Source organism: Drosophila grimshawi, unplaced genomic scaffold (genome assembly GCF_018153295.1).
Source record: "Drosophila grimshawi isolate 15287-2541.00 unplaced genomic scaffold, ASM1815329v1 contig_1377, whole genome shotgun sequence".
Taxonomy (NCBI): domain Eukaryota; kingdom Metazoa; phylum Arthropoda; class Insecta; order Diptera; family Drosophilidae; genus Drosophila; species Drosophila grimshawi.
The window spans coordinates 20550453-20559146 of NW_025062900.1; the positions used below are offsets into that span (position 1 = coordinate 20550453).

The following is an 8694-nucleotide window of genomic DNA, read 5'->3' on the forward strand; positions in this document are numbered from 1 at the left end:
CATCACTAAGCTTTACCAGTCGAACTGGCACATAGAAATAACAAGAGCCTCCAAAAAGCTTAAGCGATGAATTTGTTCACGGAACTTATTTATGCCGATCATCACTAAGCCGAACGAGTCCAATTGGAACGCACAAATAAATAAGAATTTTGCAAGGCTCGAAAATGTCGTCAAACTTTCGATATCATATGCTGAAAAGCGTAAAGCCATATTCCGTATATATGCCACAATTGACGAAATCGTCGCTGCGTGTTCTCATCCAAGTTTCTGTGCATTACATCGAAACAAAAAAATCGTCGCCCGATGTTTTAGCGCTGGCAATAAACAAACTCAAAAATGCTGGACACGAAGTCCCCAAGAATTTCTGCGAACTGTTTACAATGGTGCTGCTGATAATGCAAATGTATTTGCGCTATCCAAAAGGTGTTGTCAAAGATCAGGAGCTGCGCCAGTGCCTAACTGATGATCTCAGGTAACATTTACCATGCACATTAGATCGAATTGATATAAATTAATAGATTTAATCATTAGTTTCACAGATGTCTGTGCAGATGATTTGACAAAGGTGCTGCTCAATCATCGCACAACGCTTAGTCGAAATTTTGCCGAAACTAAAATGGAAAGGGCCAAAATGCAGGACATGCAATGGCGCATAAATATTTCGTTGAGCTCATCGTAAGTAGATTCTATTTCCGCATAATAATTATTCTAATAAATATTGCACTCTTTAGCATGGCTCAGCTGAATAAGCCAACGATTGTGTTGCACTTCAAATTGAACAATGGAGAATATCGCACTTTGGAGTTGCCACTGACAATGTTTCAACGTTTGCGCTACAGCGTTGCAATGTTGCTCAGCGAGTTGCAAGCCTTGCAGAATCGTCCTGTTTTGAAGCAGTTCTAATTTATAAAAATAATTATTATATATAAAAATGTTGTGCTGTTATTAAATTAAGTTAACTATCAAAATTAGCTTAAGAAATATTGAATATACAAAAGTAAGTTTATTCTTTATTCACTGCATTTTCGCTTTTTAATTGATTTTTCGTCAATTAAGTGTTTACATTTTAAAGAACTGTTTTCGCGTTTCTTGGCTGTAATTTTCTGGTGTTCTTTGAATAGTTTGTCCAAAGCTTTTACATATTCTTGTGGCAGAGTCCATTCTGCAATGTTGGAATGCTTTGTGGGATCCGATTCATCGGAATAATCTGGAATTTCTATGCCCAGACGTTTGCATACTTTTGTTAATATATCGTCAATATAACTAGATATGCCTAAAAATGCTTTCTTGTCCTGTAATCATAAAAAAAGCAAAAATAATTATAATTATAATATATAAATTTATATATTTCAACGTACATGTTTTGTTGGTTGCAGGTTGCAAATGACAAGTTTACCGCCATGTTTGAGATTTTTAAGTGGCAAATTGCCGCTTGGAACGATTTGTAGCGTGGTGCCCAGTGTAATATTAAGATCAGCTAATCTATTATTGGAGAATATATATTAGATTTATGGGAAAACTGTAATATGCACATTTCTTACGTGGAATGCATAAATGCCATATCTAGATCCCGTTCCGGCAGATCGTGTTCCCAATCCAGGACATTGTCGTGCATAACTCCACCACGGCAACTTCGACTATTGTCCATATCAATGGATCTACATGGAAGATCCAATAGTTTTTGACCCACCTTTTCCACAGCAGTTTGGCGAACAAATTGTCGACGACATTTTTGGCATTGCTCAATAAAAATATTGCCATGAAGCTCCGCTAAATATTTGCGATCAAGTCCCGATTTTAAATGAAGTCCATCAATGTTTTGCGAGACGATATAATGAACATATCCGTGGTCGACTAAAGCCCGCAGTGCCATGTGAGATTTTGTTGGCTGTGCTTCGTCAAAAGATATGTTAAAAGTAGGCTTTTCACCTTTTTGCTCAAGCGTCCAGACTCCTTTAGGACCCCTGAATTGATGATTATAATTGTTGTTTAAATCATACTTATTTTTATTTTAATTTGTTATTTACCTAAAATCTGGTATACCAGCCGATGTACTAATGCCTGCTCCTGTGTGGATTACAACATGTTTCGACTCTTTTATTAAATTTGCCAACTCTTTGCATTTTTGGTTGACAATTTCTTCGCTGTCAAAGTTCTAAAAATTATAATTAATATGCCATTGCATATATATAACGATTTATTGCTTACTTCTGGTACACCTAAGACGCCCTTATTTTCGTATGCTGACAGCCCTTCCGCATAATTACAACTCATTGTATATTTATTTATTTTATTGTTTGATTCAATTTTTTAGTTTTTATTTGTACATGTTTGTTTATGTTTACTACTGATAGAGGAACAACTTCGACTATCGATACTTCTGCACTATCGATAGTTTTAGTATCGCACAATAATAGCAATCAGCTGTTCGATTCACATGTTTTTTGTTTAGTTTGTAGTCAAAATGCAGTTAAAAATCTCAAAAAATGCATTGCAAGTTTGTGGACAATTTATTCAGCGAAATTTGTTTCAATTCGGGAAACGGTATGATCTTTTATATATAAAGTTTGTCATCGTACACCTGTCGCTTATTCTTTCAGTAGCACAGTTTGAAATTGAATGAACTGTAAACTATAATATTCAGAAATGATGAGTTTAAAAAACAATATATTATACAACCAATTATGATGAATTATAAGAATATCAAGCGGTTTTCGCCATGTGATATTTTAAATTATATATAATGTTATTTGCTTTTACTAAAGTAAATGTAAATTATGGAAGTATTTTATATAGAAATGCATCTCTGTTTTCCAGGGATAAGGGCCAATGGGATAAGATAACAGCCACCGGCAATGTTTCGGAAGAGCGCAGCGTTCCTGAGCACATAATAAAACCGCCCTACTACTACAAACAAATGGGTGCAGGCAACACAATGGGAAGACCCGAAATAAAAACGGCAGACCAAGTAAATCAGATGCGATCCAGCGGCAAACTGGCCGCCCAAATTCTTCGACAATGTGGCCAAATGGCGAAAATCGGCATGACTACGGATGAGATCGATGAGTTTGCCCACGAGCGCATTGTGGCACACAATGCATATCCATCGCCGCTGCGTTACGCCGGATTCCCCAAGTCCGTGTGCACCTCCATTAACAATGTGGCTTGTCATGGTATTCCGGACGATCGCCAATTGCTCGATGGCGACATCATTAACATTGATGTAACAGTTTATTTGAATGGTTATCACGGGGATTGCTCCGAGACCTTCTTGGTTGGTGATGTAGACGAGCGTGGACAGTATCTGGTTAACTGCACGCGCGATTGTCTCAGCAGATGCATAGCGCTCTGTGGTCCGGGCGTTGCATTCAATGAGATTGGCAAATGCATTCAGAGATTTTGCAAGGATCATGATCTGGAATCGGTGGCAGCATTTATTGGCCATGGCATAGGCAGCTACTTTCATGGTCCGCCCGAGATCTATCATTACGGTAAGATCTGTAATAATTAAATATATAATAACTTTAATTATTTACATTTCTCTGTTTGTAGATAATGAGGTGCCTGGTCAAATGGAGCCCGGCATGACCTTTACGATTGAGCCAATCTTGTCTCTCGGTGGTGGAGAGATTGGCATCTTGGAGGATGGTTGGACAGCACTCAGCTTGGATAATTCTCGAAGTGCACAATTCGAGCATACAATTCTAATTACCGATTCTGGCGTTGAGGTGCTCACCACAAAGGATGTCTGATAGCCGTCGAGTGAAGGATCAATCAATTTGTATATAATTTTGGTGTGAATATTTATTGCAAAGTTAAGAGCCTTCTATTTTTAACATAAAGAAGTGTGTTGTTAATAATAAATACTTATGCCGGCTTGCATGATAATTTATTTCTTTAGTCGCGTGATTTGTTGTTTGTTGAAGTTAAATAAATTGGTTGCTTAGCATTCGTCTTTGCGTTAATCGGAATGCGTTTAATGTGCATATATTGGGGAGTTATTTGTGTACGACTAACTGCATATGGCATTTGACTTTTGAACCGGTTTCTGTATCGGCAGGAACAGTTTGAATTCCGGCGGCAGTTCATCCTCAGAATAGAGTCGATCCGAGAAATACACACGACGTATTCGGCAATTTGCATGGATTTGGACACGCAGCGTCTCCACGTAGTTGGTGCCGTAGGCGCGTCGCGTAAAATCTGACAAATTGAATTGAATCTGGTTCCAACCCTCATCCAGACGCATGGGCATTGTGCATATGAAGGGCTTCACCCTGGTGGTCGATTGATAATTGCTAGCCCGAAACCGGCGTCGCACATTCTTGTCGTCAAGAACCTGTTTAGGCAAATATTCAATTTAATGATTAGGGTTGCAGATGGAGATGCATGAGATTTACCTGTACTTCGAACGTAAAGTATTTTTTCATGTTCTTAATGATCATCACCAGAAATGGCAATTTGATGCCGAGCGTCTTCTTTGGATCTGCCGGACATGTTATGAACGTTGTACTCACATTGGTCCCCACAATTTCGAGAACCAGGCTCTGTATGTCATTGTCAGTGATGCGCTTAATGTGTCCGTTGCGCACCTTCTTGTCCCACAGCTGCAGTGGCTTGGAGCCAATGCTATATAGAATCGACAAGAATCCCGATTGAAACGTGTTTTTGAACATTTCGCGCAATGAGATGAATGGTATTCGACGCTTGTCAGCGGTAAATCGAGCTTTCGCAATTTTTTACTTGGCCAGTTTTGGGGATCGCTGACCGATCAATTTTGCTCAGCCGGAATTTGTTGGGTTTACGACACACAAATACAAAAGTGAACGAATTTTCTTATGTCAATAAAATTGTAAACAACAATGTGTTGCTATTAGCAACACTGATGTTGAAAACTGCCTATCGAGTTTCCAACTATCGCATTGCCTTTTGAGCATTCAACTATCGGGAGTAAAGCCAATTTATCGAATTGAGCAAATTACAAAAGCTTTTGTTTATTTTTTCGAGTATTATCTTTAATATATCAAAATCAAGTACTAAGAGATATTTATTGTTTACAAATACAAATCAAAATCTATTCTATTGCTCGAGTAAAAATTAGAATTTTCTCCAACTTTGCGCACATAGACGCCATTCTTAAAGTAATCGCCTTGCGACCAATTGTACATTTTCTCTGTACTGAATGGGCCCTGAATTTCCTCATCAGTCTGCTTCCATTTGAATTGCCATTGAAGCTCATTTGTACTAGGCTCAGTGTCCTCTTTCGAATCCTTTAAAAGTTTGGATTCTTTCTCCACGAAATCATCAGCATACATATCAAAAGATTCCCCCGCTGGCTTGCTGGTGCTTGGCAAATCTTCAAGCTTTTGCTTAATCTTCTCGTACGTTTCCTGATATATGTCCATATTACCGGTGTTTGTAAGAATCTCATTCGCCAGTTCGGTTAACTTGGATATTTGTTGCGATTCCGTGTTTTCAATGCCAGCCTTCTTCTGTCTCAGCTTTTCGAGTGTGGTTAACTTTGGCCTCTTGCGTCCCAATCTTTGCAGGGCCATTTGAACACTTTCGCCCGGCTTCATGAATTCCAGCATTTTGCCAAATGCCATTAACAGATTGAATGGTTTCACAGTGAGACCATCGGCCGAGTTTTGTTCCTCATTGTTTGGATCAAAGTAGTTCTTGTCTTTCTCTACCTAAAGTATCAATTTGATTAGTAATTCAATACTTAATTATGTAACTACTTGAAACTTTTAAATAGTGACTTTACCTTAACCCAGTCAATGTTATCCAACCAGTTATCCTTAATTTCCGCTTCTTTGTTCCAATGATAGTGTCCATCCTTATCGAAATGACCCTCTTCCAGCTCCTCGCGCATATTGAATGGCGTTATTTTGACATCATCTTCAACTTTGCCAACGCCTTCCTCGCCACCTTCAATGTCGCTATCGTTCAGATTGTCACTACAATAAAATTAAGACACATTAAAATCTGTAGCTAAACTCGAATAATTCTCTCATTAACGTCTACTCACCGCTCGTAGTCATCCGAGTCCTCTTCATCGGAGTCGAGTGTGTGTTTCTTTTTAAATATTTCACCATCAGCTAAGCCAAAATTCTGTTTTCTCTTCGATGCCATCGTTATATATATTTCTTTAGGTTGCCTCAGTGTAATTTAGTAACCAAATGAACATAAATATTATTGTTTTTATTTCTTACAGAGTTGCACTGAATGTTCGATTGAACAAGGTCCGAAACACTGGCTCACGCAATCTAGTTCCGAGCAATAAGCAAATAAAATTAGTATCGATAACATTAGCGCTTTCAACTCTAATATACTCAATGCTTGTTTTATAAAAACAAAAAATGGTAAGTATTTGTTTAAAGCGTTTTCATAGGTGAATAAACCAACTAAAATCCTTAATATGTTATTTAAATGATTTTAGCTACCGTTGTCACTATTGAAAACAGCTCAAAGTCATCCTATGGTAAGTTTGCAATGTTTGTGCCAATTTTTTTTTTTGGATTGTTTGTATTTGTAATTGACTTATTTTTTTCAGCTGGTGGAGCTTAAGAATGGCGAAACTTACAATGGACACTTGGTAAGCTGCGACTCCTGGATGAATATTAATTTACGCGATGTCATCTGCACATCAAAGGTATGAATTAAACTCGCAACCGGCTTCGAGCACCGGCATGCAAGTGCAAAAATTGTAATAGCTGAGAATTATTCTGGTTTCGTTTCGTTTTGCAGGATGGCGACAGATTTTGGCGCATGCCAGAATGCTATATTCGAGGAAGCACAATTAAGTATCTGCGTATTCCAGATGAAGTCATCGACATGGTGAAGGAAGATGCTCAGGCCAAATCACGAAATCGCGCCGAGATGAACAAAAATCGTGGCGGCAATTCCTCACAGAATCAAAATCAGCGTGCTCCCCGCAGCGGAAATCGCAATGGTTTCGGTGTACGCAATGGGCCAGGAGGTGGTGGGGGCCTGGGGAATGGCAATATGCGTCCTGGTCCATCAGGACAGGGCAATCGCCCGCCCGCCCAGGGCAACAAACTTAGAAAGTAATGTAATGTAATATTGATACATGATTAAAATAGCAACCCTCTTTCGTTTCCATAAATTCCACCGCATTTTAACAACGATGAGAGTCGATTTGTGCCAATTAATATCGTTTTAGAGTTCCGATATAATTATCGAACATTTGTGGTCATCTATCAAATCATCGAAAAGGAATCGCTATAATTGCAGCATTTCTGACTGCTGATAAAACATTTTCAAAAAACAATGAGCTCTCAAGAGGAATTGGATTCGACTCAAGTCGATGGGAATGCTCAAGTACAATTGCGCATTATAGAATTGAACGATTTAATTGAGAAAAACATACAGATAGGTAAGTGAAGGTAAATAGCAACAATAATTAAACTAAAGTCGCACTTTTCCACAGAACAACATATTGAATCGCGCTCATTTGTCGAGTCGGTATCGGATATTCAGAATATCTTGATTAAGGCTAATGAAATTGTAAACAGTAAGAGCGGTCGGCCAGTAAATCCCACCGAACTTGTGCTGGACACCGAGCTCCTTAAACGGAATCACGATGTGCTTGGCAAGGCCATACAAGTTGACTCAAATTTCACAGACAGAATGTTCTGCACGGCAATCGTAAGTGGAATTTGGAGTCCTGCAAATACAACTGATCACCCAAGCAGTGTGCAGGGCTCCTCAAATAACTGGGAATGGGTACATATGTCGTTCTGTGCCTATTCCTAGTCGATATGAAACAGTCCCGTCAACGTTTAAATAAAGACAAATCATGTTTTTAAAGATGACACTGAGAATTGGGATGAGATCTGCAGTCTCGCTTGCCAGAATGGAGTAACCTTTTTTACAAATGCTGCCATGCTACCCTTTATTGATGTACAACCAAAACAGCACATACCCAAACAACGCGCTCCCCGCAAGGTCACATCAAATGTAAGTTTATTAATATATATATATATATATATATATATATATATATATATATATATATATTGTATCTGATGCTTATTACTTTTTTAGGCAGCGGAGAAGCGTCCAACTCAAAGCGATAAACTTGAACGGCATGGCGAAGGCGCAACGGCTGTCAACCATGTTTTGAAACAGATTAAAAATATTTACCGTGCCGGCAACAATCAACCGATTCCATATTTTAAACTGATCTGTAATCCAAACAACTTTATGGACAGCGTGCAGAACGCATTGATAATTTCGTTTCTGAACAAAGAAAATCTGCTTACGCTTGAAAAGGGTGAAGACGGACTGCCTCAAGTGAGATTAAACAGCAATCCCCAAGATAGCTCTGAAAATGAATCCTATCAGGCCATCTCCACTTTGGATGTTGATCTCTGCAAGGTATTGATTAACATCGAGCAGTTTTTATAAATTTATTATATGTATATTTATTTATTACTTTACAGAAATATGCCAAGCACTATGATATCGTGGAACCAATGCTAAAGCGCACTGAATTCGATGAGAACTGATCAATATTCCTGTGGCAAACTTAGAGATATTAAAGCAAATATAAGTAGTTAGCGCATGCTCTTTACCTAATTTCATTTTCTCATTAAATAAAACAAAGCAAAGAGAAATAAAGCATAGATGAGATGAATTTGAAATGTACATAGTATATATTTTTGCTATTAA

General features: G+C 38.3%; 7 protein-coding genes across 8 annotated transcripts; 4 read left to right on the forward strand and 3 right to left on the reverse strand.

Annotated features, from left to right (window-relative positions):
* The first annotated feature begins 24 nt into the window (after window positions 1-24).
* On the forward strand, window positions 25-1013 carry LOC6566564 (COMM domain-containing protein 5). The gene is made up of 3 exons (XM_001993014.2): window positions 25-472; window positions 532-675; window positions 732-1013. Exons 1-3 carry the CDS (start codon window positions 165-167, stop codon window positions 901-903), a joined length of 624 nt encoding a protein of 207 aa, XP_001993050.1. The 5' UTR covers window positions 25-164; the 3' UTR covers window positions 904-1013.
* Window positions 993-2370, reverse strand: LOC6566565 (NAD-dependent protein deacetylase Sirt6). Its single transcript, XM_001993015.2, has 5 exons — window positions 2209-2370; window positions 2028-2155; window positions 1542-1964; window positions 1359-1482; window positions 993-1292 (listed from the first exon to the last, which is right to left on the reverse strand). The coding sequence occupies exons 1-5, from the start codon at window positions 2272-2274 to the stop codon at window positions 1011-1013; spliced, it is 1023 nt and encodes a 340-aa protein (XP_001993051.1). The 5' UTR covers window positions 2275-2370; the 3' UTR covers window positions 993-1010.
* Window positions 2371-2412: 42 nt separating this feature from the next.
* LOC6566566 (methionine aminopeptidase 1D, mitochondrial) lies at window positions 2413-3892 on the forward strand. Its single transcript, XM_032739483.1, has 3 exons — window positions 2413-2544; window positions 2818-3491; window positions 3553-3892. The coding sequence occupies exons 1-3, from the start codon at window positions 2465-2467 to the stop codon at window positions 3750-3752; spliced, it is 954 nt and encodes a 317-aa protein (XP_032595374.1). The 5' UTR covers window positions 2413-2464; the 3' UTR covers window positions 3753-3892.
* Window positions 3787-4884, reverse strand: LOC6566567 (cilia- and flagella-associated protein 20). The gene is made up of 2 exons (XM_001993017.2): window positions 4398-4884; window positions 3787-4336 (listed from the first exon to the last, which is right to left on the reverse strand). Exons 1-2 carry the CDS (start codon window positions 4671-4673, stop codon window positions 4013-4015), a joined length of 600 nt encoding a protein of 199 aa, XP_001993053.1. The 5' UTR covers window positions 4674-4884; the 3' UTR covers window positions 3787-4012.
* A 101-nt stretch (window positions 4885-4985) lies between these two features.
* On the reverse strand, window positions 4986-6222 carry LOC6566714 (CD2 antigen cytoplasmic tail-binding protein 2 homolog). Its single transcript, XM_001993018.3, has 3 exons — window positions 6029-6222; window positions 5765-5957; window positions 4986-5690 (listed from the first exon to the last, which is right to left on the reverse strand). The coding sequence occupies exons 1-3, from the start codon at window positions 6130-6132 to the stop codon at window positions 5052-5054; spliced, it is 936 nt and encodes a 311-aa protein (XP_001993054.1). The 5' UTR covers window positions 6133-6222; the 3' UTR covers window positions 4986-5051.
* Window positions 6223-6344: 122 nt separating this feature from the next.
* Window positions 6345-7126, forward strand: LOC6566715 (U6 snRNA-associated Sm-like protein LSm4). The gene is made up of 4 exons (XM_001993019.2): window positions 6345-6362; window positions 6440-6481; window positions 6554-6652; window positions 6748-7126. Exons 1-4 carry the CDS (start codon window positions 6360-6362, stop codon window positions 7069-7071), a joined length of 468 nt encoding a protein of 155 aa, XP_001993055.1. The 5' UTR covers window positions 6345-6359; the 3' UTR covers window positions 7072-7126.
* Window positions 7127-7255: 129 nt separating this feature from the next.
* LOC6566716 (non-structural maintenance of chromosome element 4) lies at window positions 7256-8648 on the forward strand. 2 transcript variants are annotated; one of them, XM_032739211.2, is made up of 5 exons: window positions 7256-7396; window positions 7451-7668; window positions 7813-7980; window positions 8068-8400; window positions 8466-8648. In XM_032739211.2, exons 1-5 carry the CDS (start codon window positions 7291-7293, stop codon window positions 8529-8531), a joined length of 891 nt encoding a protein of 296 aa, XP_032595102.1. In that variant the 5' UTR covers window positions 7256-7290; the 3' UTR covers window positions 8532-8648. The 2 variants fall into 2 exon arrangements, with proteins under 2 accessions (XP_032595102.1, XP_032595103.1); XM_032739212.1 differs by lacking the exon at window positions 7256-7396 and having other exon boundaries at window positions 7604-7668; window positions 7832-7980.
* The last annotated feature ends 46 nt before the right edge of the window (window positions 8649-8694 follow it).

Excerpts from the sequence above, each read along its gene's own strand:
- LOC6566716 (XM_032739211.2), top strand. The coding sequence starts at position 7,291 with ATGAGCTCTCAAGAGGAATTGGATTCGACTCAAGTCGATGGGAATGCT. Across the intron at positions 7,981-8,067 it reads CCCGCAAGGTCACATCAAAT|GCAGCGGAGAAGCGTCCAAC; the intron begins GTAAGTTTATTA and ends TTACTTTTTTAG. Across the intron at positions 8,401-8,465 it reads TGGATGTTGATCTCTGCAAG|AAATATGCCAAGCACTATGA; the intron begins GTATTGATTAAC and ends ATTACTTTACAG.
- LOC6566566 (XM_032739483.1), top strand. The coding sequence starts at position 2,465 with ATGCAGTTAAAAATCTCAAAAAATGCATTGCAAGTTTGTGGACAATTT. Across the intron at positions 2,545-2,817 it reads TTGTTTCAATTCGGGAAACG|GGATAAGGGCCAATGGGATA; the intron begins GTATGATCTTTT and ends TCTGTTTTCCAG. Across the intron at positions 3,492-3,552 it reads GCCCGAGATCTATCATTACG|ATAATGAGGTGCCTGGTCAA; the intron begins GTAAGATCTGTA and ends CTCTGTTTGTAG.
- LOC6566564 (XM_001993014.2), top strand. The coding sequence starts at position 165 with ATGTCGTCAAACTTTCGATATCATATGCTGAAAAGCGTAAAGCCATAT. Across the intron at positions 473-531 it reads TGCCTAACTGATGATCTCAG|TTTCACAGATGTCTGTGCAG; the intron begins GTAACATTTACC and ends TTTAATCATTAG. Across the intron at positions 676-731 it reads AATATTTCGTTGAGCTCATC|CATGGCTCAGCTGAATAAGC; the intron begins GTAAGTAGATTC and ends TGCACTCTTTAG.
- LOC6566565 (XM_001993015.2), bottom strand. The coding sequence starts at position 2,274 with ATGAGTTGTAATTATGCGGAAGGGCTGTCAGCATACGAAAATAAGGGC. Across the intron at positions 1,483-1,541 it reads ATGGCATTTATGCATTCCAC|ATTAGCTGATCTTAATATTA; the intron begins GTAAGAAATGTG and ends CTCCAATAATAG. Across the intron at positions 1,293-1,358 it reads ACCTGCAACCAACAAAACAT|GACAAGAAAGCATTTTTAGG; the intron begins GTACGTTGAAAT and ends TTATGATTACAG.
- LOC6566567 (XM_001993017.2), bottom strand. The coding sequence starts at position 4,673 with ATGTTCAAAAACACGTTTCAATCGGGATTCTTGTCGATTCTATATAGC. Across the intron at positions 4,337-4,397 it reads ACTTTACGTTCGAAGTACAG|GTTCTTGACGACAAGAATGT; the intron begins GTAAATCTCATG and ends TTGCCTAAACAG.
- LOC6566715 (XM_001993019.2), top strand. Across the intron at positions 6,482-6,553 it reads CAGCTCAAAGTCATCCTATG|CTGGTGGAGCTTAAGAATGG; the intron begins GTAAGTTTGCAA and ends TATTTTTTTCAG. Across the intron at positions 6,653-6,747 it reads ATGTCATCTGCACATCAAAG|GATGGCGACAGATTTTGGCG; the intron begins GTATGAATTAAA and ends TTCGTTTTGCAG.
- LOC6566714 (XM_001993018.3), bottom strand. The coding sequence starts at position 6,132 with ATGGCATCGAAGAGAAAACAGAATTTTGGCTTAGCTGATGGTGAAATA. Across the intron at positions 5,958-6,028 it reads GACTCGGATGACTACGAGCG|TGACAATCTGAACGATAGCG; the intron begins GTGAGTAGACGT and ends ATTTTATTGTAG. Across the intron at positions 5,691-5,764 it reads ATAACATTGACTGGGTTAAG|GTAGAGAAAGACAAGAACTA; the intron begins GTAAAGTCACTA and ends TTGATACTTTAG.